General features: G+C 42.6%; 1 protein-coding gene across 1 annotated transcript; it reads left to right on the forward strand.

Annotated features, from left to right (window-relative positions):
* Nucleotides 1–7,624: 7,624 nt before the first annotated feature.
* chmp2ba (charged multivesicular body protein 2Ba) lies at nucleotides 7,625–23,952 on the forward strand. Its single transcript, XM_061226696.1, has 6 exons — nucleotides 7,625–7,829; nucleotides 12,929–13,020; nucleotides 17,854–18,048; nucleotides 20,670–20,772; nucleotides 21,239–21,345; nucleotides 22,349–23,952. Exons 1-6 carry the CDS (start codon nucleotides 7,796–7,798, stop codon nucleotides 22,460–22,462), a joined length of 645 nt encoding a protein of 214 aa, XP_061082680.1. The 5' UTR covers nucleotides 7,625–7,795; the 3' UTR covers nucleotides 22,463–23,952.
* The last annotated feature ends 214 nt before the right edge of the window (nucleotides 23,953–24,166 follow it).

Genomic DNA, 24,166 nt, shown 5'->3' on the forward strand with positions numbered 1-24,166 from the left:
CCGGAGCTTGAACCACCAACCTCCCAGGTCCTACCACTAGACTACAGGCTGCCCCTAGAAGGATGGTGAATGAAAAATATGAAAAAGAATGCGAACTATGGTGAAATTAAAAATCCAAATTTGTATTGATTTTAGTGCTTTTTTTCCCCACCAAAATCAAGGTCTGACATGTTATGTTTCATAATAATCTCATTGCAGACTCTTCTGCAGAGTGACTTTCAACAGACTTTCAACAGAGTGAAAACGTTTGTTTCAGGGACACAAAAACACAATGAGATTCAGGGTAAACCAAGGCCCTCGGTATTCTGTGCAGGCAGTGGCAACTGACTGTTTCTATGGGCAGAGTACCATGACAACCGTCAAGAGAGTGTGTGATAGCTAAGCACCATATAGCATTTTACTTTCTACAGCATACTAGTATATTAAACGGTATTTAATATTTAGTCCTCTACAATAGAAATACTTAATGGATTGCCTAGGATTTATTTAACTCTGTTTGACGGAAAGCTGACTTCGTCAAAAACATTGTTTTATGATAAGTAGAAGGGGTAAAACTGCGTAGGACTTCATTCATGAAAGATCAGTTTTGCTGATATCGAACTTGATCTTGAAAATCAATTTGTTGTTTTGTTTCCTGGAAGTTCAAGTGTGTATTAAATTAAACTCCAGGGAAAATGTTTAATTAGGCATATCGAGCACGCAGCAAGTCGGAGGACAAGTGATTTATAAATACTTCACACACCCAACAACACTCCATGTGTTTAAATTTCTTGAAGAAACACCCTGGGTGACGTTTAATGGCTCTGTGTTCTTGTACAACATGAGAATTTGGACAATGAAGGCGGCGGTTCCTTCAGGGACACAATGCATTCTGGCTTTTGTTCCAGTTAATTAACCAGCGCCTTAATTGGTTTAGCTCGCGTTTAACTCCTTTTCCGCAGATGCCAAGAAATGTAATGGAGAAAATATTATTTTCCTAGGCAAATATTGTACATCTGCATCTACATTTAACAACGTTCACACGTGTGCCTGCAATGCTTTAACCCTTAAATAACAGCGATTATAATGGCGCGTGGAGTGGCATTCCTTCAAACGCAGTTTAATCTGAATTCCTTGAGTTCCATGCAAATTGCTGAATAGGGAAAAATAATTATTTCCTTTTGTTGGATTATCTGATTTCCATAACCATTTCTCCTTGTGTTTTATGTAACGTTCTCCCTTTCAGTAAGTGTATCATGTCACAGGAGTGTTCAGTTTAATCGCGTTTTTAATTCAACAATTCCTTTTACTGTTACACCAATCATCCATATAAATTTGACATTTAATTGCATCCAAACCACGAAAGAAAACTAATTCCGTCTCTTCTGAGCCCCTCGCTGCTGGTTCAGCCCTCAGTATTACTCATGTTAATTGGCCGTCTCTTTTGCTGTCCATTTTAAAGAACTGACCACGCTATCAGAACCATCTACAGAGACTGATCAGCCCCGGTCTTGAACACTGGCTAATTGTGTATCTTCCTTCTAAAGACCTAATTTGACTGAATTTGCGATTATACTGGACTGAAAGATGGCTAAATGAATCGTAGGATTTAATTTCAAGGACTCTTTCTTTTTATTTATGCAGATGGGCAACCTTTTCTGGAATTTGTGCACTTCAATACAGGCATATAATTGGTGGCAAATATGTCATTTTAAAGAGTGGGAAAGTAATTGCAATATGTTAGATATAGCCTGGGTGAATAAATGCGTGTAGTCATTGTCATTCATAGTAGTTTTCTCATTTTGTGCTTCTGACAAATAAGCATGTTGTGTTCAGAACTGCTATTCATACCATGAAAGTATGATCCCCCATCTTTACCATGGAAACATTCAAATAAGATCTGCGATATGTATTTCTCTTTCATGTACATAGTAGTGCATTGCCAGCTGATGAAACATGAAAACTCCATGTTCCTCCTATAGTTTCCATGTTTCTAAAGGCATTTCTGAATCGGTAGCATTCTAAAACAATCAACTGAATGACTGCGTCTGACTGCTTGGTAAATACGCAGACCAAATACGCAGCTTTTTCTATTCGCTACAAGCCAGCAGTTTAAATGAAGAAGAGTTCCAGACATCAAACACTGTCTCTACAGTGAGGAGGACTTCAAAGATGTGCACACCGTGCGCACTTGTCCCGTTTGGGGTAGTAGCAGGGCACCGGCCCAAATTATATCTCTTCAGAACGTCCCTGGTGTCCAGCTGAAGGACTCGTCCTCCAAATGTCCTTTTCACTTTAATAATTCCAATTCCCCATGCAAATAAAATTCATTTGCCACGGTTGAATAATGCTAGCTCCTGTTTAACCCTGGGGCTGCAGTTCCTGAGACTCAGGAGAAGGGCTATGGACTCGATGGTTGTGTGGGAAAAATACCTTGCCGATACAGCCGTCGCTGGACAAAGATCCCCTGCGCGAACCAGACTATCATCTATTCTTCCGTCTGCCTTTGCCTATATTTACAAGCCAGAAGCCACTGTTTTCTGTGGGCGAATGCATTTTAAAACATACTAAACGCGAGCATTTTATATGAGCTTGTTTCAGATCAAGCCCATTAATCGCGATGTCATTGCGTAAACAAATAAACAGGGTGAGATGTCTTAAGTAGTCAAATAGAAAATGAAATATCGAATTAATATCAAATTAAACAGAGCAGGGACAAGCGAAATCGCTGATTGATCTAATTTAATGTCCTTTTGTGCTGCGTCTCTAATGGAATAATGTAATTGGCGTATGCTCTCAGCAGCAAATTGGTTATTTCACTGGTGAATAATTAGAAGTGTGTGATTCATTACGGATGAATCAGGTCTCTAACAGTGTATGTATTTAGTACCGAAGGAAATGCAGACGATATTGTCTGGCACGACAGTCGCGTTGCGAGATGGACGGAATGGGAAGAGACATGCTGGAACTCAACAGGGGTGATAATCTCTCATTACCCACAATCCCCTGATGGCCCCATCGCGCGCGGTGTGTGATGATCCTGCGTTTGATTCTTCCCAGGGGCAGTAGAAGTGGAGGCACTCACTCGATATATTACCTCCTCGTCGCTCGGCCGTCGGAGCAGCCATGGAGAACATATTTATCTCACTGGGAAGGGAGTCCCGGCTCTCCGCAGTTCGGCGCGATGCGTCTCCGTCTTCTTTATAGCCACGTATGGCAATAACTCAGCCTTATTGCATAATAATAACGCATCCCTAATTCTGGCCTCCTGAGAGTTCACTGCAACGCCGAACACTGCTGCGATCGTTTATCATGATATGTATTTTCTTTTTTACACATTTTTACATGTTATATTTCATAACGTATGAAAGGAATAAACAATGGAGTACCTTTTCTAGAGACATACAAATCATGATTTCAGAATGGACAGGTTTGTCTCGTGCATAATTATCATCTGCAAACACATACAGTATGTGCTTGCACACATGCACACACACACACACGTTCCTTGTAGAGGACCTGAAAACAACTAAACATTGGTGATGTGACATCCATTCATAGGAAGGAGTGGGACAGCCAGTGCAGTGCAGTGCAGGCAGTGCGGAAGAGCTGCCCTCCACATCTCAGAGCCCTGCTGACAGAGAGGCTTATCCAGTCAGGGTCTGGTGGAGGCAGCATAACTCTTAAACAGCCAGACTGGGAGCTAGAGCAGGGAACCAGTCATGTTTATTGGGGAGAGTGGCAGTCGACCAGCCACCTGCCCCCAGGCTCTGCAGGTGTCCCTGGCCCTGAGTTTGTGTGTGCGTGTGTGTGAGTGTGCGTGCATGTGTGTCAGCAACTCAAACTGTACACAGTGAATAAAACAATACATCATCAATTACCTATATGCTAAGAGCTTATTAATTTGATGCTTCACATGTTTTGTGAGATTATTACTCACTTGAACCACATTATGTCAGAAATAGCAATCTACTGTTCAGGGAATCATGGTTGCAGGCACATCGAACCCGGTGCTGGAATGGGTGAGTACCACAGGAAGAATTCAGTAGAGCCCACACACTGGAAGTCGATAATAAAACATTATGCAATGTTTATTAATGCTTAAACAATGTTTCAATCCCATGTGGATCTGCAGCTGGGCCTCCTCCTCCATGTAATCTGATTTAATAAAGTGGTCACTGTAGACCTCTCGCCCTTAGAGCAACCACACTTATGGTCTCGTCAGAGGCAGTTCCTCAAAATTAATATGTTTTCTGCGGTAATACTCATTTCACCATCCCAGGGCAAGCAGAGGAGCCTCCTTGGGTTCTCTGTTTTAGTTTTTTCTCTTTCACAATTAATTGTTGAGCTCATCGAAAGCCAGTAGTCTAGTAATTGGATTATCTTGAGCAGCTGAGACGAACCAGCCTAGTGATGTCACAACCTAGCTTGTTCCAAGATGGCTGTGCCCTAGTGCTTATAGCAAAAAAAAAAAAAAAGAAGCAATTTCAGATTTGAATGCAGGGCCATATCTTATCAAAGATAAAAAGGCAAATGAACCAAATCATGTTATTAACTGTTTCAGGTCCCCTCTGCTGGAAAAAAATAGGGAAAGAACATAAGTCCAAGCAACCTTTGACACTGAGCATGTGTCACATACCTTAGATACATACAATATACATGTAATACAAATTGCAGTGTATAATTTCATTTGTCTTCATTGAATTATCAGCAAATACTATGAAAATGAAATTTTCAGCAGTCATTCAATTATTAATTAAAATAAATAATAATGAAAATACCTTCATTTGGCATAGCCTTTCTGATATCCCTATCCTCCTTGTCTAACCCAAAACAAAAAGAATTGCACTTATGATGACTATATGTTAGAACAGCATTCCATGTGTATTTTCCTAGTTATGGATGTGATGCTTTGACTTGTGGAAGAACCTATGCACTTGTAAGTCGCTTTGGATTAAAAGCGTCTGCCAAATGACTAAAATGCAAATGTAAAATGTAGCCCATATTACTTCTATGAAAAAAAAAGACAAAATGTTCCATCAATTAAAAAAAGAAATGAATTTCAGGCACAGGTGCATATCAGTGGGTATTGGGATATAAAAGTTGCTCTGTGCGAATCCATGCAGTGCTCTAGATTCCTGCTCTGTATTCGACGGGGTTGTTGCATAGTTAGCGAGTTAACAGTAAACATCTGTTAGCTGGAGGCAAGAACGTGTACGGAGAGAAGGAGATAAATGTTTTAAAAATGCCGCAGTGGGAATTCTCCCAATTGGCTGAACAGATTTGCTCCATTATAAGATGTAGATTTTTAATATACTTTGAAGACATCCTCTATTGCAAATAAAACATGGTTTTCTCTCATTATGGTGCTGTGAAAACGCCCCCCTGTGCTTGGGGCAAGATTTATCACCAGTGGGGTTATTATCATTACAGCAACACTTAGCGCTGGTCCCCGACGCCAGCCTGCTGATTATACCAAAACATCTCCCTAATAACCTTAACAAGAATAATGCCCCAGGATGTTCCACCGAGTCCTCCCAGGAAGGCCTCCGTGTGCTGTCAGTGGCATCCTCCAGACCTCCCAAAGTCACCTCCTCTTCCCCTCCTCTCTCTGCCACCACTCACTGTTGGGCCATTTTTATCTCTCTGTCTGTCTCTCTCTCTGTCTGCCTCTCTCTCTCTGTCTGTCTCTCTGTCTGTGTCTCTCTCTATCTGCCTCTCTCTCTATCTCGCTCTCTCTTTGTCTGTCTCAATTAAATTTGCTTCATTGGCATGACAAATTTGTATATTTGTATTGGTAAAGCTTGTTAGATACATGGCAATGTATTTTTTTTATTTTATGTAAGTAACAATAAAAAGTGACAATAAGTAACAGTAAAAAAGTAAAACAATTAAAATAAATCTACATAATGAAACAGTAGTTCTATTATGAACTACTAATAGTCTCTCTCTCTCTCTCTCTCTCTCTCTCTTTCTCTCTCTCTCTTTCTCTCTCTCTCTCTCTCTCTCTCTATCTCTCTCTCTCTGTCTGTCTTCATTTTGTAGGTCAGATTTGTTGGATAAACTGTAAAATTATGCAACATCTGCAGGGGCTTATCTTCCGAACATAGAGCAGTAATTGTTTCATGCTGCCAGAAAAAAAGGTTCAATGGAGAGAATTCAGATGGCATTTTCACAGCGTCTGGGCATTTCCCTCCTGTTAGCCCAGGGTGGAACATGTCAGCTTGTACAGATAGATATGGCTGCCGGTTCTTTGTCTGGTTAGATGGCTCTGGACTAAATAGAATAACTTTTCCAGCATGGATGGCTCATGTGGTTCGAGATCATTCCAATTTGTCTTGCATCAAAACCATTTGATGCGCAAGTACATCTGCTACACATGAATCAACAGGAAGCCAATTTATCATGGGCACAAAATATCTGCAGTTTTGTTTTTGGCACAGAGGACTGGATCTGCGAGTAGGTGCAATAATGTTGAAATAGGTATGGTTAGAATTTGTTCCCTGGTTAAGGCTGAGACTTTTCCTGTCAGACATAAGTGTGTATGCCTCTCCAAATGAAGAATCAGTTCTTTACTTATTCAGTCACTTGAGGGGACCCATATATATATATATATATATATATATATATATATATATATATATATATATATATATATATGGGTCCATATATATATATATATCCATTATCATGAAATGTTTGGGGACAAGAATAATTTGTCCTACCTATAGCAACATGTGAAACTAAAGGTTTGATCAGTCCAATGTTACATTTAAATTATGTAAATTAGCCACTATTATTGTCATTACTAAGAGGAAAGAAAATACAGAGGATTGTTTTTGGTTTAAATCTAGGCTTAAATTATTTTATATTATGCACCTCCTGCTGTTCCTATAATGCAATACAGTGGTGTCCAATGATCCATAAACAACAAAGTTACAGATACTTATCAAAACACAACAATATAAATAAAGTGTATAAAATAGAATATTTTAGCCAAACACACTTTAATGGCATACAGTAAAAGTCTGTACATTTTCACCCCTGAGTTTACTTTTTCACCCTGGAGGGAAATATACATTTAAAATGGGAACACTGGGGAAGAGCATCCTAATCTGTTGAAGGATTAATTTTCCTTTCAGTGTTCAGTTAAATTGAGTTGTAATGATGATTATTATTTTTTAAATATATAAAATAATCAAAATTGCTTGTTGGATACACTGTTTTGTTTTGCTTTTGGTGATAGTATTCTTCACCAAAAGCAATCTTACTTGTAGTAGATAATGATTTTATTTTGCGCGATCACTTTGTATCGAAGTTTTAAAAGGGCTTATTCCACATAAGGTCTATACCACAATGTGGCCTATATTGCAAGGCCATTGTACTAGTAGTTGTACTTGTAATAAACCGCATGTAATAATCCATAATATGGTGTCCATATGATCTCGCCCATTGAAGGTACGGGAATTAAACAGCTGCGGATTATTACTTGTACAATTATCCGCGGTCAGTACAGGGAAATCAACACACACACTGGAAATAGGATTTTTAGTGCCCCCTAGGGGAACATGAAAAAGCAGCGATTGCGATCTATAATGACGTCAAATCCAAAATGACTCTGTACTGTCAAGTGTGAGGTAGGAGCGCCAGTTCGGTAACAGACCAGGAAATCAAGCTGGCTAATGCAACTTAGAAAGGCAGGCTAGAACGCTGCTCGTAGCAGGGAGACGTAGGCGTACCAAAGTTTTTTTTATTATAAAAAGTTACCTTAATTAGAAAGTTTATAGTTATATTAGCGGCTACATAAAGCTTAGTCATGGCATCTCTATTCAAGAAGAAGACGGTAGACGGTGAGTTCGTTTTGCCGGTTTATTACTTTTAAACGTGCTGAAATTTTATTGTTGACATTTGTTGCCGACGCCGGTTTTACCCGTTTCTCTTGAATACAGTGGAGCCGCAATGCACTTGCGGTACAATTAATAGTGGTGTTTTGTAAGTGAGCAATAGTTAACGGCTTGCTACACAAACGTTTACTGACGAGTAATAATTAAAATAAAGCTGACATTTAACTACCAATAAATAGCTATATATTCGGTGTTAAATAGTGATATGGATTTGTTTTAAATAGGCGGCTTACTAGTTTACTAAATGCCAATTAGCTATAAAATGTAACTTACCAAACAAAAATGCGTATATATGCTAATAATAACATCGACACACACACACACACACACACACACACACTAAAACCTCGTCAAACAGGGAGGTTGGTTTAAATATAACTATAACTCAAGCGGCTTAAATCTCGTACACCATACGAGAGGAAAAGTCCACTTCTATGCATTTTTGGAATTGGCAAGGGAATATACACTCTTGAACCCCTACTATTTGTATGAACAACTTGAATAATAAGGTGATATACTAACGCAAAAATGACATTGGTAAGGAAAAGTTTTGTTTCGTTAACCGGTCCCGTACAGAATGCCTGGACAGGAAACAAAGAACAAGTGGTTAGCATGATGCGCTGGCTATTGAAACGTGCTTTGCTTTGTCATTCTTTCCCCTGCTCCTCCCCACCCTACCCAGAGTCCACGCTTATCTGATTTTCTGCGATAAATCAGATTTAGTGATAGAATCTATGGATCACTCATATGCAATTTATCACTCATGTTCTTGTAAATACTTTATATACGTCTTATGTTTTGTCCCTCTTTTCTTAACAATGCACTTTTCTGTACGCAAAGAGAAATTATGTGGAAACAGGCAATAAAGATATCTAATATAATCTAAAACATGCTCTCTAAATTCAGTAAATCACATAAAATTCAACTTTCAAATCCAATGCCTTTATTATTTTCACTTTGTATCAGTCTTGTTCAGGCTGGTCTGGTATTATATATTTGTATTAATATTCTCAATGAAACCACATAAATAAGCATTCAATTATCAATTGAGCCCCTATGCATACAGTATATATGTCAAGTGATGGTAACAAAATTAGCTAGATTTCTGTTTTTCCATTTTCAATGACATCCCTACCAGAGGGTTTTCCCAACACACAAATAAAGTTAGTTGTAAAATTTGGAAGTAAAATAAATAGTAATGACAAATTAGGATTAAAAATGAACAGAGTAAATTTATTTTAAAAAATTAATTAAAATAATTAAATCATAAAATATTTTAAATTAAGTAAATAGTTCATTTGAAATAGAACCCCCACCACCACCACCACCATCTTCCTCCCATAAAATACATAAAAATATGTCCCTAGGCTCATTAATAAATGAGGGAATAAAAAGATTAGTGTTCTGAAGAGCCACTTTGTGTGGGCAGATGTTACCTTTATCCCATGGAGTTGGTGTGCTGGTTGTTGGGAGTGCTTGGAGTTGGTCAGTTGTGCAGTATTCCGATGTTGGTTGCAGGGGTGTTCTGGGAGTCGGTATTCCGAAGTATCCCGTGGTATTCCGTGTGAAGGCGGAGTGGGGTTTGCTCCTGGAATTTTGTTGAGGATATCCCTCCCTCTTTAACGCGTCGCTCAACACGTCATGGTGTACGCGTGTAGGCTACGTGTTGCTCACACAACGGGGTGTTAGGAATCGCATATCCAATGGGGGGGCAGGGGTGTGGGGTGGGGGTTTCGCATCATTTAAAGTTTTCTCAAACTTTGAATATTTTCAGTAGTCCCACATTATTGCAACTTGGGTCCCACATTCATATTTTGTATTTGTACACTCCATCAGCTGAAAATGAGTTTTGTTTTCTTTTGAGTTGAAACGCCTTCCCCTGCAGGTCTGCAGTTCGACCAGTCTGACTGGCCAGTTGGCTCAGGGAACCTGCCCTGAGATTAGGGATTAGGTTTTGATCTTTTTCCTCGGTTTCCCTTTCAAAATATTGCATCACCTTTATTCGCTGCCAGATTACATCATCAGGGAACGTAACCAACTTTGCTCTATTTTCTCATTTTCCTGCAAGGGGCTAATTATGAAGACAGCTGGAGTTTTGGTCTGTGGTTTTGAAAGACAGTATTTGGGGTTTTGGTCCATTTTTTGCAGTTTTTAAACAACAAGTGTGTTGAATCCACTGTTAGAATGGAGTAAGGTTTCTGTGTTTAGAGCTGTTACTGGAGTAGGGTTTATGTGTTTAGAGCTGTTCCTGGAGTAGGGTTTCTGTGCTGTTCCTGGAGTAGGGTTTCTGTGCTGTTTCTGGAGTAGGGATTCTGTGCTGTTCCTGGAGTAGAGTTTCTGTGCTGTTCCTGGAGTAGAGTTTCTGTGCTGTTCCTGGAGTAGAGTTTCTGTGAGTTTTGTGATGTGATGTGAGGACAGCCAGTGGGTTTCTGAGCTGGCACTAATGTTATTTCTGTGTGTATCAGAGACTTCAGTTTTATTAAGGCCAAATGTATCTCTAGAGGCATGTTCAAACCCCCCCATTCTGTACCGGCCCCCCCCCCCCCCCAATGTCTGAGACTCTTGTGGAAGATTGGAGTGTTTGTCAGGCTCACTCAGACTGCCAGAGAGATTACATTAACAAATGAACACAGACAGGGTGTCTGGCAGGGAGACAGAGAGCTGTGTGTGTGTCTGTGTTAGAGTATGGGTGGAGAGGGAGCTGTGTGTGTGTGAGGATGGCGAGAGAGAGTTGTGTTTGTGTGTGTGTGTGCGAAAGAGGATGGATGGAGAGTTGTGTGTGAGGATGGGGAGAGCTGTGTGTGTGTGTGTGTGTGTGTGTGTGTGTGTGTGTGGGGCTGGGCCGTTTCTGTCTGTAGTCGAGCGTCTGTGTTACTGTCTGTGCCTGTTTAGAGCAGCAGCATTTACCCAAACTGCCCTGTTCTATTACTCCCAGCATTTACCCTAACTGCCCTGTTCTATTACTCCCAGCATTTACACAAACATGCCTGCCCTGTGAGTGCTATTATTTAGCGGCCTCTGTGAGTTTGTGCTGAAAGGTGTGTAAGTAATTTTCCGTGAAATTCACTGTTATTGGAAATCTGTGTTTTTCTTAGCTATGCAGTAGATATTGCACAAGGTCACTACTGAACCGAGAGATGTCCCATCCGGCTCATAATTAGCCAGGACAGAAAATGAATTTCGTAGCTTGGGGGGCTGGAGTTGTAACCGGTGCTCCCTGTAAAGAATTTTCAATATACTGAGAGCGAGAATGTAGCCCCGACCGTGTGGAAATAAGCGTGTTGTTCTTTAGCCTGTGACTAATTCCTGTGCCTCATTTCAATCGCCTCAGCGATGGGTTCAGAACTGTATGTGGGGCGAAGGCAATATGAGGGCCAGGTCTGTTAACACTCAAGTAATGAAACATTTAAATGCAGGGTTTTACCCATTCAATCCCCGTCTAAAAGATAACTATTATAAAGCAATTATGCAGGGTGACATTAGTGCCATTAAAATACATGCGTGCTTACTGATGCTGAATGCAGTAAAAAAAAAAAAAATGAATAAAACAATGGAGATGATCCAATAGCAGTGAAGAGATGAGAACTGTTTGCCACTGGACCTCCTGACATGATGTCCTTTGCAAACTGGAAAAGGAGAATTTTACATGACAGGGATATTCCCACTTTAGAAACTTAGCAATATTAGTATTTATCTGGCAAGCCATTAACAGCCATAGTACAGGGTCAGATGAGTATACAGCCATCCTAGAGGAGAGAAGAGGCGAGAGGGCATCATTGTCATTTGCGAATGGCCAGGTCAGAATTGCTGATTCAGTCTGTGATAAGTGCTCTGTACAGGTTCTGAAGCATACAGGAATTCTAGCCGTCACGCTCTTGTTGAAGCCTGCGCTCGTTCAGTTGTCAAACAAGGAGGTGATTATGTATATGATTATGATTATTGCCGCAGCAGATCCCTGTCACACACAAAATGAGCTGTTCCCTCATAATTTATTCTGAAGGCATGACAGCCCCTTAGACATGTGTACCGGGTGGGGATGGGGGGGTTTAGAGGGAACAGGACGTGTATTTCTTGGGGGTGGGGAGGGAACAGGAGGTGTGTTTTTGGAGATGGAACAGGAGGTGTGTTTTTTGGGGGTGGGGAGGGAACAGGTGTGTTTTTTGGGGGTGGGGAGGGAACAGCAGGTGTGTTTTTTGGGGGTGGAGAGGGAACAGGAGGTGTGTTTTTGGAGGTGGAGAGGGAACAGGACGTGTGTTTTTTGGAGATGGAGAGGGAACAGGTGTGTTTTTTGGGGGTGGGGAGGGAACAGCAGGTGTGTTTTTTGGGGGTGGAGAGGGAACAGGGGGTGTGTTTTTGGAGGTGGAGAGGGAACAGGAGGTGTGTTTTTGAGGGTGGAGAGGGAACAGGAGGTGTGTTTTTGGGGGTGGAGAGGGAACAGGAGGTGTGTTTTTGGGGGTGGAGAGGGAACAGCAGGTGTGTTTTTTGGGGATGGAGAGGGAACAGGAGGTGTATTTATGTGTGGGGATGGAGAGGGAACAGGAGGTGTATTTATGTGTGGGGATGGAGAGGGAACAGGAGGTGTATTTATGTGTGGGGATGGAGAGGGAACAGGAGGTATATTTATGTGTGGGGATGGAGAGGGAACTGGAGGTGTATTTTTGCAGGGGAGAGAGGGACCAGGAGGTGTATTTTTGGGGATGGAGAGGGACCAGGAGGTGTATTTTTGGGGATGGAGAGGGACCAGGTGGTGTATTTTTGGAGTTGGAGAGGGAACCGGAGGTGTATTTTTGTGTGGGGATGGAGAGGGAACAGGAGGTGTGTTTTTTGGGGGTGGAGAGGGAACAGGAGGTGTATTTTTGGAGTTGGAGGGAACAGGAGGTGTGTTTTTGGGGGTGGAGAGGGAACAGGAGGTGTGTTTTTGGAGTAGGAGAGGGAACAGGAGGTGTATTTTTGGAGATGGAGAGGGAACAGGAGGTGTGTTTTTGGAGATGGAGAGGGAACAGGAGGTGTATGTTAGCGTTTTAACCCCACTCCCCCCCTCACAGACATCATAAAGGAGCAGAATAAGGAGCTCCGGGGGACGCAGAGGCAGATCACCAGAGACAGAACTGCGCTGGAGAGACAGGAGAAGCAGATGGTGAGTGGAGATCCCCCAAACCCTAACCCCCCCAACCGCACCCTAACCTCCTTCAACCACACCCTAACCCCCCCAACCACACCCTAACCTCCCTCAACCACACCCTAACCTCCCTCAACCGCACCCCAACTGCACCCTAACCCCCCCAACCGCACCCCAACTGCACCCTAACCCACCAACCGCACCCTAACCTCCCTCAACCGCACCCTAACCTCCCTCAACCGCACCCTAACCTCCCCCAACCGCACCCTAACCCCCCCAACCATGCCCTAACCCTCACCAACCACACCCTAACCCCCCTCAGCCGCACCCTAACCTCCCTCAACCGCACCCCAACTGCACCCTAACCCTCACCAACCGCAGCCAAACTGCACCCTAACCCTCACCAACCGCTGCCAAACTGCACCCTAACCCTCACCAACCGCACCCAAACCCCCCCCAACCTCATCCAAACCCTCCCCAGGCGTGGCCCTGAGGTTTGAAAGTCCGCAAGTTCTGTTCTGTTGCTGTGTGTTGCAGTTTGTGAACTTAAGAATTAAAGGAAAGGCTTAAACATCTTTACATATTTTTTGTGACCTCGCACTGAAGATTGAAGATGAAGTTGAACGCTTCAGTAGTTTTTCAGAAGGCAGCTTACAGACTGAAGTCTGACCCCTCTTCTTTCTCTAAAGGGAAAGACTGCAGTCATGGGCTTGTGAGTTCAGGGTTCACGGCTGTATGAACAGAAATCCAGAACATTCCCCCATATTCTACACTCTAATCATTAAAAGCACAGATTTGCAGCACAGTGCTTTTTAAAAGTAAATATCGTTGTCTGCATATAATTACCCCTCTTGGGGAGCCTAATTTTTTCTTCATTAATCTTTCTTCTCATTATGTCACATATGTCTTTGTTGTGGATTTAGAAAAAAAAATCGGAAAAACAGGAGTGACCTATTTCGGAGCAGTTTAGCATAAATTTGTCTGTGCCATGCAGCCTTTTCTCTTAATTTTCTTTTGTTCAGTTTGTTTCAGTAGCTTACCTTCCATTTTAATAGTTTGTCTGCTTCAGGCCTCAGAATTAAATTTAATTTCTGTCTCCGCAATGGTTTCATTTTTTAACTGTTGAAAACCATCACCATACGTGATGTATGTATGTATGTATGTCTGTATGTATTTGTGTTAATTTGAGATGTGATGAAATTATTTTTTTAAATATGAAGCCTGTATAATTTGAAGGGGAACTAAGGTCATTTGAAGAACATGTGAACGATGAATGATGATCAGTTGGACACATCTCTCATTTTTGTGATGATGGTGTGAGAATGCAGACGGATACACTCTGTTGCACTCCGGCTGGCTCGCCAAGCCCCATCAGCCTGTACCCTGTCTGCAGGGCCACTGTACCCTGTCTGCAGGGCCGCTGTACCCTGTCTGCAGGGCCGCTGTACCCTGTCTACAGGGCCCCTGTACCCTGTCTGCAGGGCCGCAGTACCCTGTCTGCAGGGCCGCTGTACCCTGTCTACAGGGCCCCTGTACCCTGTCTGCAGGGCCCCTGTACCCTGTCTGCAGGGCCCCTGTACCCTGTCTGCAGGGCCCCTGTACCCTGTCTGCAGGGCCCCTGTACCCTGTCTGCAGGGCCCCTGTACCCTGTCTGCAGGGCCGCTGCGTATTAAACTGGCCCCTCCACACACACCACATGCACACAGACACACACACACACAGACAGACACACAGACACAGAGACACACACACACGCACACACACATGCACACTCACACAGACACGCACACACAGATACGCACAAACAGACACACACAAACACACACGCATACACACACGCACACACAGATACGCACTCGCAGACACACAAACACAGCCGTACACACACACACACTGCACGCACAGACGCACACGCACGGACACACACACACACACAGACAGACACACACACACTACCTTAAGGGCCTCACATTTAGTCTGTGACTTTTCCTGTACAGTGCAGAGCATGCTTGTGGAGTACAGCGTCATTAATAAGCTGAATTTAATATGCAATTCCATTCCATCGCTCACTTATAAATAATTCTTAAATATTAATTTTGCATTTTATGAAATTAACCATGAAAAATCTTGCTGAATGCAGGATTCATGTTCTGTACATTCTTGTGTTGTGGAGAAGAAGAAGAAAAAAAATTATGACCCAGTCAGCAGATTAGCTTTCATCCTTCAGAGGAGCGTTCACCTGGAAGTTGGTCTCTGAGCAGAATCGCCATTATTTCTTGTGAATTTCCTGTTCACCGTTGCGTTTCTCAGGCTAATGCTACGGCCGTCTGTACAGTAGCACCTGCTAGATGAGCCTGACATTATCATCCCCACTGTGGGTAATTAGTGCGATCAGCCTCTCCACTGCTCTCTACCTCCACTTAAGCAGGGTTTACGAGGAGGCTCTGTCACTTTCTGCTGAGTGTTTTATTAGCATCTTTTTGCTGTGTGGTAGCACACGTGCTGCGCTAATGGCAGTTTAACCTACATACTGGGGGTGGGGGGGGAGGGGGGGGTGGGGGGGGGAGGGGGGGTGGGGGTTGGGACACAGCCTATGTTCTCCATTCTGTTGTTAATGTTGCTGAAGGTGAGTTGGGAGATTATTATTGCTGACGCAGTCCAAAAAACATCGACTATCTCTTGGATGTGCTGCACAAACCATTATTTAAAGTGCACAGAGATCAGCTCCAAGGAGCAGCAATGGCAGTTGCACAAACTAAGCACTTATTGTTAGACTGTGTCAATTAGCATGTGCTTGGTAAGGCCAAACAAATACATTTCCTGGGTTTTAATGTATTTTTATCAACATAAAAGAAAAGAAAAGAAAATTCAGTCAGTTTCCAGTTAAAACAATTCTTCAACCGGCTCAAAGTGTGGTAAATAATTTATCTCATTATTTTTTTTTTTAGTGTGGAGTAATATGGTTTAAATGAAGCTGTGGGTTATTGAAGGCAATATTCACTCTGAATCCTCTTAATATTTCTCTGGACTTTCATTATTTATACAGTGGGGTCTGAGACCACTAGTGAAAATGCTTTTATTTTGTTAAATTTAATACAAATGTTTTCATTACTAATTATAGTATAAGCGTAACTATTTGAGTTGAATCTTACATTCATTTCAGAATTTCTTAGTATTTGGTATGTCCACCTTTTATTCTAATGGTAATGTGCACTCAAGCTGGCATGGACTCCACAAATTAGTACATTATTTGACAATGTTCCAAAGAGCATCTTGCGATGTTGCTGAATGCTTGGCTTTTGTCTGTCTTCAAGTGCCCCCATAAATGTTCAATGGGGTTGAGGTCAGGTGGTTGTGGATAGTCCAGCTCTCCTTACTCTTCAAGTTATTCTTGCCAAGCTTTGAGCTTTGGAAAAAAACATCCCAGATTTTCACTGTGGTCTCAGACTTTTGGACCCCACAGTATATGCTGCTACATTCTGTGTGGGTTCCTTCCACCTCATCTTATTGACCTTGAAAACCTCCAACAAGAAGGTTAATAAATGATAATGGTCTAAAAAAGTTCCAAGAATATACTGCTGGCCTTTAAAGAGTACATTCTCGGTCAAATTTCTTTAGCTGTAAATATGTTTGTATGCCTACTGTATCACAAAACATTGTAATCAATGCCATTATTTCAACATTCATGAAATAATATCACTTTGGCATTTAAAAAAACTGGCAGAAAAACCTGTTCTGCTGCCCTATTGAGTTTGAAAAATGCTCTCTGCAGTCTGTTCTGGCCCCGCCCCTATCGTGATGTCAGTGTACTTTTCAGGGTGTATCTATGTCATCTAGATGTCAATCAGACATCCAGTCGGAAAATTGTTGACGCTCAAAAATGTAGTTTAGTTTTAACGGCTCATTTTCAAAGTCTGTTACGGATCAATAGCGGAACACTGCCGGAACCTGATTGGTTGGAGGATACTTTATGCAAATGATATGGACTCACCTACTCTACCCACCCCAGAACGCATTTTTTAAAATTTGTGTAGAAGGCGGAGCCAGGCTGAGTGCTGTTACTCTTTAAAACTCAGTGTTAACTTATCAAAGGGGTGCCTGTGCCTTTGTTGGCGCTATGTATTGGAGATTCGGTAATAGAGGCTTCCCCACAAATGAGTCTCAATGTCTCAGTGCATTGTAATCTTTAGCTTTATGGCTGGTCCTGTCACTGTTGGGTTATGGGTAAAAAGATGAACGCTGTACTCTGCAGTGCAGACGATGCTAGCGCTAACACATAGCCACAGAGAGCCAGAGAAAGTGACGCCCCTAGTGCCCCGGGGAGAATCTGTTTGTGCACGTGTGTAATGAAAACTACACTCTGTAAACACACTGGCTGTTTACGCTGCAGGTCCCTGTGGAGGTTTTCTTTTTATTTAGTGTAAACTCGGTCAGACCTCCAGGCTCGTGTTTAATTTCTACGCACTCCACCCGCTCGACAAGTCGTGTGCCTGTCATCGTTCTCTCAATGTGTGTATGAAGCAGAGCCGGGCCATGGATGTGCTGCTGCTGAGGTCTGCAGTAGTGTGTGTACAGAGAGTCTGTTTGTTTAGCAAACGCCCTTCGCCCAGACAGGTTCACACTGCTTACAGGGCCCCCCTGTGCCACACAAAGGGCTTCAGCCTGCAACCCTTTACCATTACACTACACAACCAGTGTCTGACACACACACACACACACACATACACATGCACAAACACACACAGACACACACATACACACACATACCAGCATTACTGACTGTCTCTTAGTATCACACACACACATCCACTTGACTGACCTGTGAGGATCACTCTCGTTTTCTTCCCACAGGAGATGGAGATAAAGAAGATGGCAAAGACGGGGAACAGGGAGGCGTGTAAGATCCTGGCCAAGCAGCTGGTCCAGCTGAGGAAGCAGAAGAACCGCACCTACGCCGTCAGTTCAAAGGTCACCTCCATGTCCACCCAGACAAAGGTCATGAACTCCCAGATGAAGATGGCAGGAGCCATGTCCACCACGGCCAAAGTAAGGGGTCAAAGTTCAGAGTTCAGCAGTTTCCCTCTGACCCACATTCAGTCTGTCAGCATTTCATCAGCTGTAATCAACAAATTAAGACGCTGTTGCACTTTTTGGTTTCTTGCTCTATATTATTTGGGAGTCGTTGAAGTGATGAGCAAAGAATGGAATATCTGATTAAGTTACTAAGAACAAAGCCTATTTTTCAGCTAAATCTGGGTCACAGCACTTATGTTTTTGTTTCATTTTGTCTAATGGGACTGAAGTTGGCCCCCCTGAAAGAAAGAAGGAAAGGAGGAAAGAATGAATCCTGATTCAAACAGTGGACTTGAAAGGAATATTTAAGCAGGGATGGTAATTATGGTGTTGTGGGAGCGTCGGTGCGTAAACGCTCTTTGTTTCCGTGCGTTGGGAGGGGGTTCTCTCCGCAGTCAGTCTCGCTTTCCTGGCTCTTCTCTCCGGAGCAGACGCATGCGGCACCCGTCTCTAGACGCGAGCGCATAGAGACCTGTCATCGCCCAGGTGGGGGCAGGCAGATTGTGAGGGAAGACTTACCCCCTTCAGACCCACACCCTTCACTGTGAAGTGAACATTCAGATTGTGAAGGACTGCAGTGATGCAAAAGCTGTTTTGTCATCAATCTTACACACCCCTATTGCTGTAGTAACCAACCCTGTTCCTGGAGATCGACCGTCCTGGAGGTTGACATATTTTCCCTAATTTGTACCTAATTTGTACCTGATTCTACCAAATAGAGTGAGATAGAGATGTTGTTTTATGTTGTTTTATGTAGATATTCCATATTTCCATAAAAAAAAAAAAAATTAACAGCTCAATGAGACCTCTAGCTGTTGAATGAGGTGCACTTTCTTAAGCCTACAGGGTGGTATATCTCTAGGAATTGGGCTGGTTACCCCTGCCCTAGTGAAATCCCCATATTCCCGCTGCTTTCTGCCCACTGGGAGGATGGGTGTGAGATGGGTGGTGCAGTCTGTGTAGGTCATGTTTCTCACTCACTACAATGTGATGGCAGACTCTTCCTCAGTGTACTGCAGCTCACTAGTTAAGCCAATACCTAGAAGGGGAGGTTTGTTTCCTTTTCTACAGGTTTACATAATTAAGCGTCAGCTGTCAGCAGAACATTATTAAAGGGGATTCAATGAAAATTTAATAACATATTCCTTATGTTTGTTAGAAAGCTTCTCTCTGTCACTGTGTTTAGTTTTTTTTTAACTGCTATAAATTTCCTTTTGATGTGGGCTAATCCATTCGTGTTTACTGCAGTACTTTCCACTGTGTTCACTACTGAAGGATGGAAATAAAACATGAAGCCAACGTTAGATTCGTGTTCTGCTTCAGCAAGTATATAATTGGCCAATTTTCCTTTAAATTATGCATTGAAAAATTGCTATTTCATTATTTGTCAGTTTCCGTTTAAATTACATATTCAGTGAAGAAAGGAACATTGCGTTTTGAACGTGACCTTGTTTTTTTTAAGGAATTATTTATTTGATTTATGATGAGAAATCTGTCTTGTTGCTAAATTATGGGCTATATCTTCTTTGTCTTAATTTGCTTATTAGACACAAATTTCTTGTATAGCCTTCATTTGTGCTCATCTATAGAGCTGAGTGTTTGTTGAGGCTCAGAGGAGGTGTCTTGCCCAGGGATGTGACGGGGGTTTAGTCCGGTTACATCCAGTTCTCCCCACTGCTCCATATTGCATCCTGAAATTACAATACAATACAATACAGTCATTTAGCTGACGCTTTTATTCAAAGTGACTTCAGACTAAGCTCCATCCACTGTGCTCCATTAGCAGCAGGGAGCGATGGCAGTATGGTAGTACCAGATGCTCTCCCGCTATAATGGGGTCATATGTCCTATATTATATATAGAACTGTAAGTATTCATAGTAAGTGTGTGTTGAAATTGCTTCTGGTACATTTTCCTTGCACATTTTCCAATTTGCCAGGCTTAGCAGAAGACTTGGAAACCATCCAAGAAGTAAAATAGCTTTGAGGTTTTCTAGGTCTTGTGCTAAGCCAGGCAGATTGGAAACAGTCTGTTGCCCAAACTGAGGTATTTCTTCCTTAGTCCTTATACGGGTCACATTTGCATTACATTGCAACTTGGCTTCACTTTAAAATGACTGGCAGTTATGGCTGTTTGTTGCATTTTGCTGTGGTGAAGCACTGTGGGAGTTGTAGTCCGTCTTGGTGAATGGAAGGAGCTTGAACAGTAAATAAAGGGGAGGGGGTTCTGACAGTTGGTATGTCTAAATCCTGGTTTTGTGGAGCCTGTAAATTATTCTCGGTGTTCAGTGTGATGTCTTTATTTCTGCCTGGTGTGCCTTTCTCTCTGGGTATGCCCTGCAGGCCTGTAAAAGTTTATTATTTTTTTCTGGGCCAGTTTTTTTTTGCCCCAGTTATTCCCGAAGAGACACGCATTTTGATTTATTGCAGAATGCGTTGCAGAGAGATGCATCCTGGACGCAGTGTCTTTTATTGTTTTGTAGCGTGTTGGAGGTCTGTACCCTGCCCTTCTGAAGCCTCATGGACTCTGTTTGGTCCCTGAGGGGGCCCTGTGTTTGGTCCCTGTGTTGATGTGCCTTTAACCTCTCCCCCCAGACCATGCAGGCCGTCAATAAGAAGATGGATCCACAGAAGACGCTGCAGACCATGCAGGACTTCCAGAAGGAGAACATGAAGATGGGAATGACCGAGGACATGAGTAAGAACTTACCTCTACTGCTCCTAAACTGGAGATACTTACCTCTACTGCTCCTACACTGGAGATACTTACCTCTACTGCTTCTACCATGGAGATAATTACCTCTACTGCTCCTACACTGGAGATACTTACCTCTACTGCTCCTAAACTTGGGATACTAACCAATATTGCACCTAAACTGGGTGCTTGAATGTATATTTGCGTTAATGACTGTTAAAATAGTTCTGGAACAGTTCCAGAGGGCCTTCCATCTCTGGTGTCTGATACGGTTTATTAAATCTCCCTGTGTGGTATATTCAGTATATCTTCACTGTAAAGTAATGATTAATCATCATCACAGCTTGGATTCTATTTGGTGTTGTAAGGGTGATTAAGAGTGAAGTGAGAATGCTGACTGCCCCAACTGTATTTCCTTGTTGGATGTTTTTGTTGATCACTTACGTCGATTTTACTGTTCCCTCTCCAGTCAATGACACCTTGGACGAGATTTTCGACGATTCTGGAGACGAGGAGGAATCTCAGGATATTGTGAACCAGGTTCTGGACGAGATCGGCATCGAAATCTCGGGAAAGGTGCGTGAGAATACGAGCTCTGTCTACCCCAAAACCAGGGTTTGTATACCTCAAAACCAGGCTCTGTGTACCCAAAAACCAGGGTCTATGTACCCCAAAACCAGGGACGTGTGGGGGGGGGGGGGGGGTTCTGGTCAGCTGGTGCATATAGAAGTAGAATCCCCCCGCCCCCTCCCCAAGATCGCTTTCTCAACCCCACCTCCAGGCCACATTCTTCATATACAGCATTTTGTAAATGATTTAACTTATAGCTGGGGGTCCCCTAGATGTCTTTAAACCTGGGTGGGGGTCACTGGATTATAAAAGGGTGAAACCCCCTTCGTCAGTTTTATGAGCTCATGACTGAGGGACTAAAATATACAGTAATTTATTTTAAGGACCATCATGTTTCTTACATGGTAATGGCTGGAGCCATTTCCTCGTTTGGTTGTATGAGATGTGCTGTGTCCCTGGGCCAGGCCTCTAGATGTTTCCCGTCTCCATGGCGACAGCAGCGGTAAATCTGGTCTCTGTTCCTGCGGCTCTCATTAGGGGCACTGTAGCGCATCGCAGCCAATCAAACCGCAGGGTCATGGGTTCCAATCCCTCCCACGGGACTGTGTTCGCTGTAACACACGCTGGTTAAACCCTCCACTCACCCCCCACGGGGCTCCATACTGTATCCAGGCTGTGAGGACATAGTGACCTTAGCATTATAAGGTTCTCAGATATTGAAAAATAAGCTTCAAAGCTTTCACATGCTAACACAGCAAAACTGAAATGCAGGGCAGTTCTTCACGGATCAAAATGACAGACGCCCTAAAAGTACTCTGAATGTACAATATGAAAATCCTATCAAATTGCCCTAGAAACAACATATTTCTGACACTCATTTTTGTCAGAAATGTCACTTAGAACTAATCAGAAGGTCTGGACATTTGGGGAGTGTGAGGGGGGTAGGGGTCGGGGGGGTTTATGTGCCAGCAGAGAAGGGGAACCCAAGCTTGCCGCTGATCTTCTGCAGATGGTGAGAGCCCCGGCAGCGGGAAAAGGCCTGCCCAGCGCATCACCCGCCAAAGCAGCCGCCATCTCAGACGAGGAGATCGAGAGACAGCTCCGTGCCCTGGGGGTGGACTAAACCTGGAGCGTCCCGCCATTCCCGCTAACGCCACGCCGTAACCAGGGCAGCGGTGCCCGTCTTCTCAACATGGGCAGAGCGTGTAATGAGGGGGGTGGGGGGGTAGTTGAGCTTGAAGGATGAATGGTAGTTTGAAGGTACATGATGAATGGTAGTTTGAAGGTACATGACGAATGGTAGTTTGAAGGTACATGAAGGAAGAATGTCAGTTTGTTTTTTCCTCATGTGATGGGGGTATTTTTAAAAGGGGGGGGGTCAGGGGACAGAGTGGCTCTGAATGGACATCACAGGAGGAAGTGACATCATTTATTGGGGTTGGGGGAAGTAGGTGTATAATTTATAATCTGTGGAAGGAAGCCTGTAGACAGCACTTCCACAGCTAATGAAGGATCTGCGTTAAATGCACAAACAGTCCACTGTGACTTCTTCCACATACAGCCAGTTTAGCGCAAGCATACAGCTATTAGTGTGATGCTATGTGCCTGAGGGTCTCCATGCTAGCAGTCAACCCATCATCTCTTACCTGACTGTGCTGGGGTCCCGCAGTGCAAAAAATTACCATCTTAACAAGCGTTTTAGTCTCATTTCTTTTTCTCAAGTAGAAATAAATGCTGGTTCAAAGTTAGTGTTTGCTTGACAAGTGAAATCTTCTTATTCCATTGGCAAATTTTGAAATGAGTTTGTCTTCCCTCATTGGCAATATTTTGTCATCTTTAGCAAAAAAAAGTAAAAGAAATAAGATTTTACGTGTAACATAATTAAAAAAAACATTGACGTATTTTTTTGCTTTTTGCAATGCAGTACTGTGGATATAGGCACTGATACAATAACACTGAACCTCAAAAAAAGGTTTTGCATGAAAATCTGCCTAACCTTAACGTGTCACCCACAAGCAATTCTGTATAAATAACTGGGGTGCAAAATGGTTTAAATTGCCAATGTAGAACACAATGTAGATAATATACATTGTATGCATATTGATTTCAGGTCATTTCTTCGCATTGCTGAGCTGCCCTGAAATTTTTGCCATGAATTAGTATTTTTTACTTACTACATGAACAATTATTTTGTCTTCCATTTTCTCTTTCCTAAAGGGTATAAACAGGAGGCTATTTTTCTCTTCAGGGTGTAAATACAGTAAGTGCTAATCCTTTAATGTAAATTACTTTTGGACGATTCTACCGTACTGGTGTCTCCATGGTGACTGGTTTCCCTGGAGCGCAGGTGAACTGTGCTGACATTGGCGACACATCACAGGCACCATTATTCAGTTTTCTGTAGATATGAGTTCACCTCACCGTGTGATTGCTAACAAGTGTAAATAAGGAACCCAGGTTTGATTTGAGTTTTTTTTTTTGCTTGATCGTGTGGTCTTTGATTTTGTTACTGGAAATTTTTTAATGTTTTTTTTAATGAAATGTACAGCTTTCTTTTTTTTTTTGTTTTTTTTTTTGGTAATTTCCATGAATAAAATCCCTTTTCAACTGCAACCTGCTGATGTGTGGTTTTGAATATTTTCTCAGTGACATAAGTGAATAACCCATTAGTGCCTTAACAGTCAATATGAAGATTGTTATTAGCATAAGGCACCTCCGTTAATAGAGATAATTTTGCGTTGTCATGTCTACCTGGTCTAGAAGAGGCCTTTACACAAAGCAGGATGACCAGAGAGTTTAGAAGGAGAAAGAGGGCAATCTCAACTGT

The sequence above is a fragment of the Conger conger genome, chromosome 17 (assembly GCF_963514075.1).
Source record: "Conger conger chromosome 17, fConCon1.1, whole genome shotgun sequence".
In the NCBI taxonomy this organism is placed as follows: domain Eukaryota; kingdom Metazoa; phylum Chordata; class Actinopteri; order Anguilliformes; family Congridae; genus Conger; species Conger conger.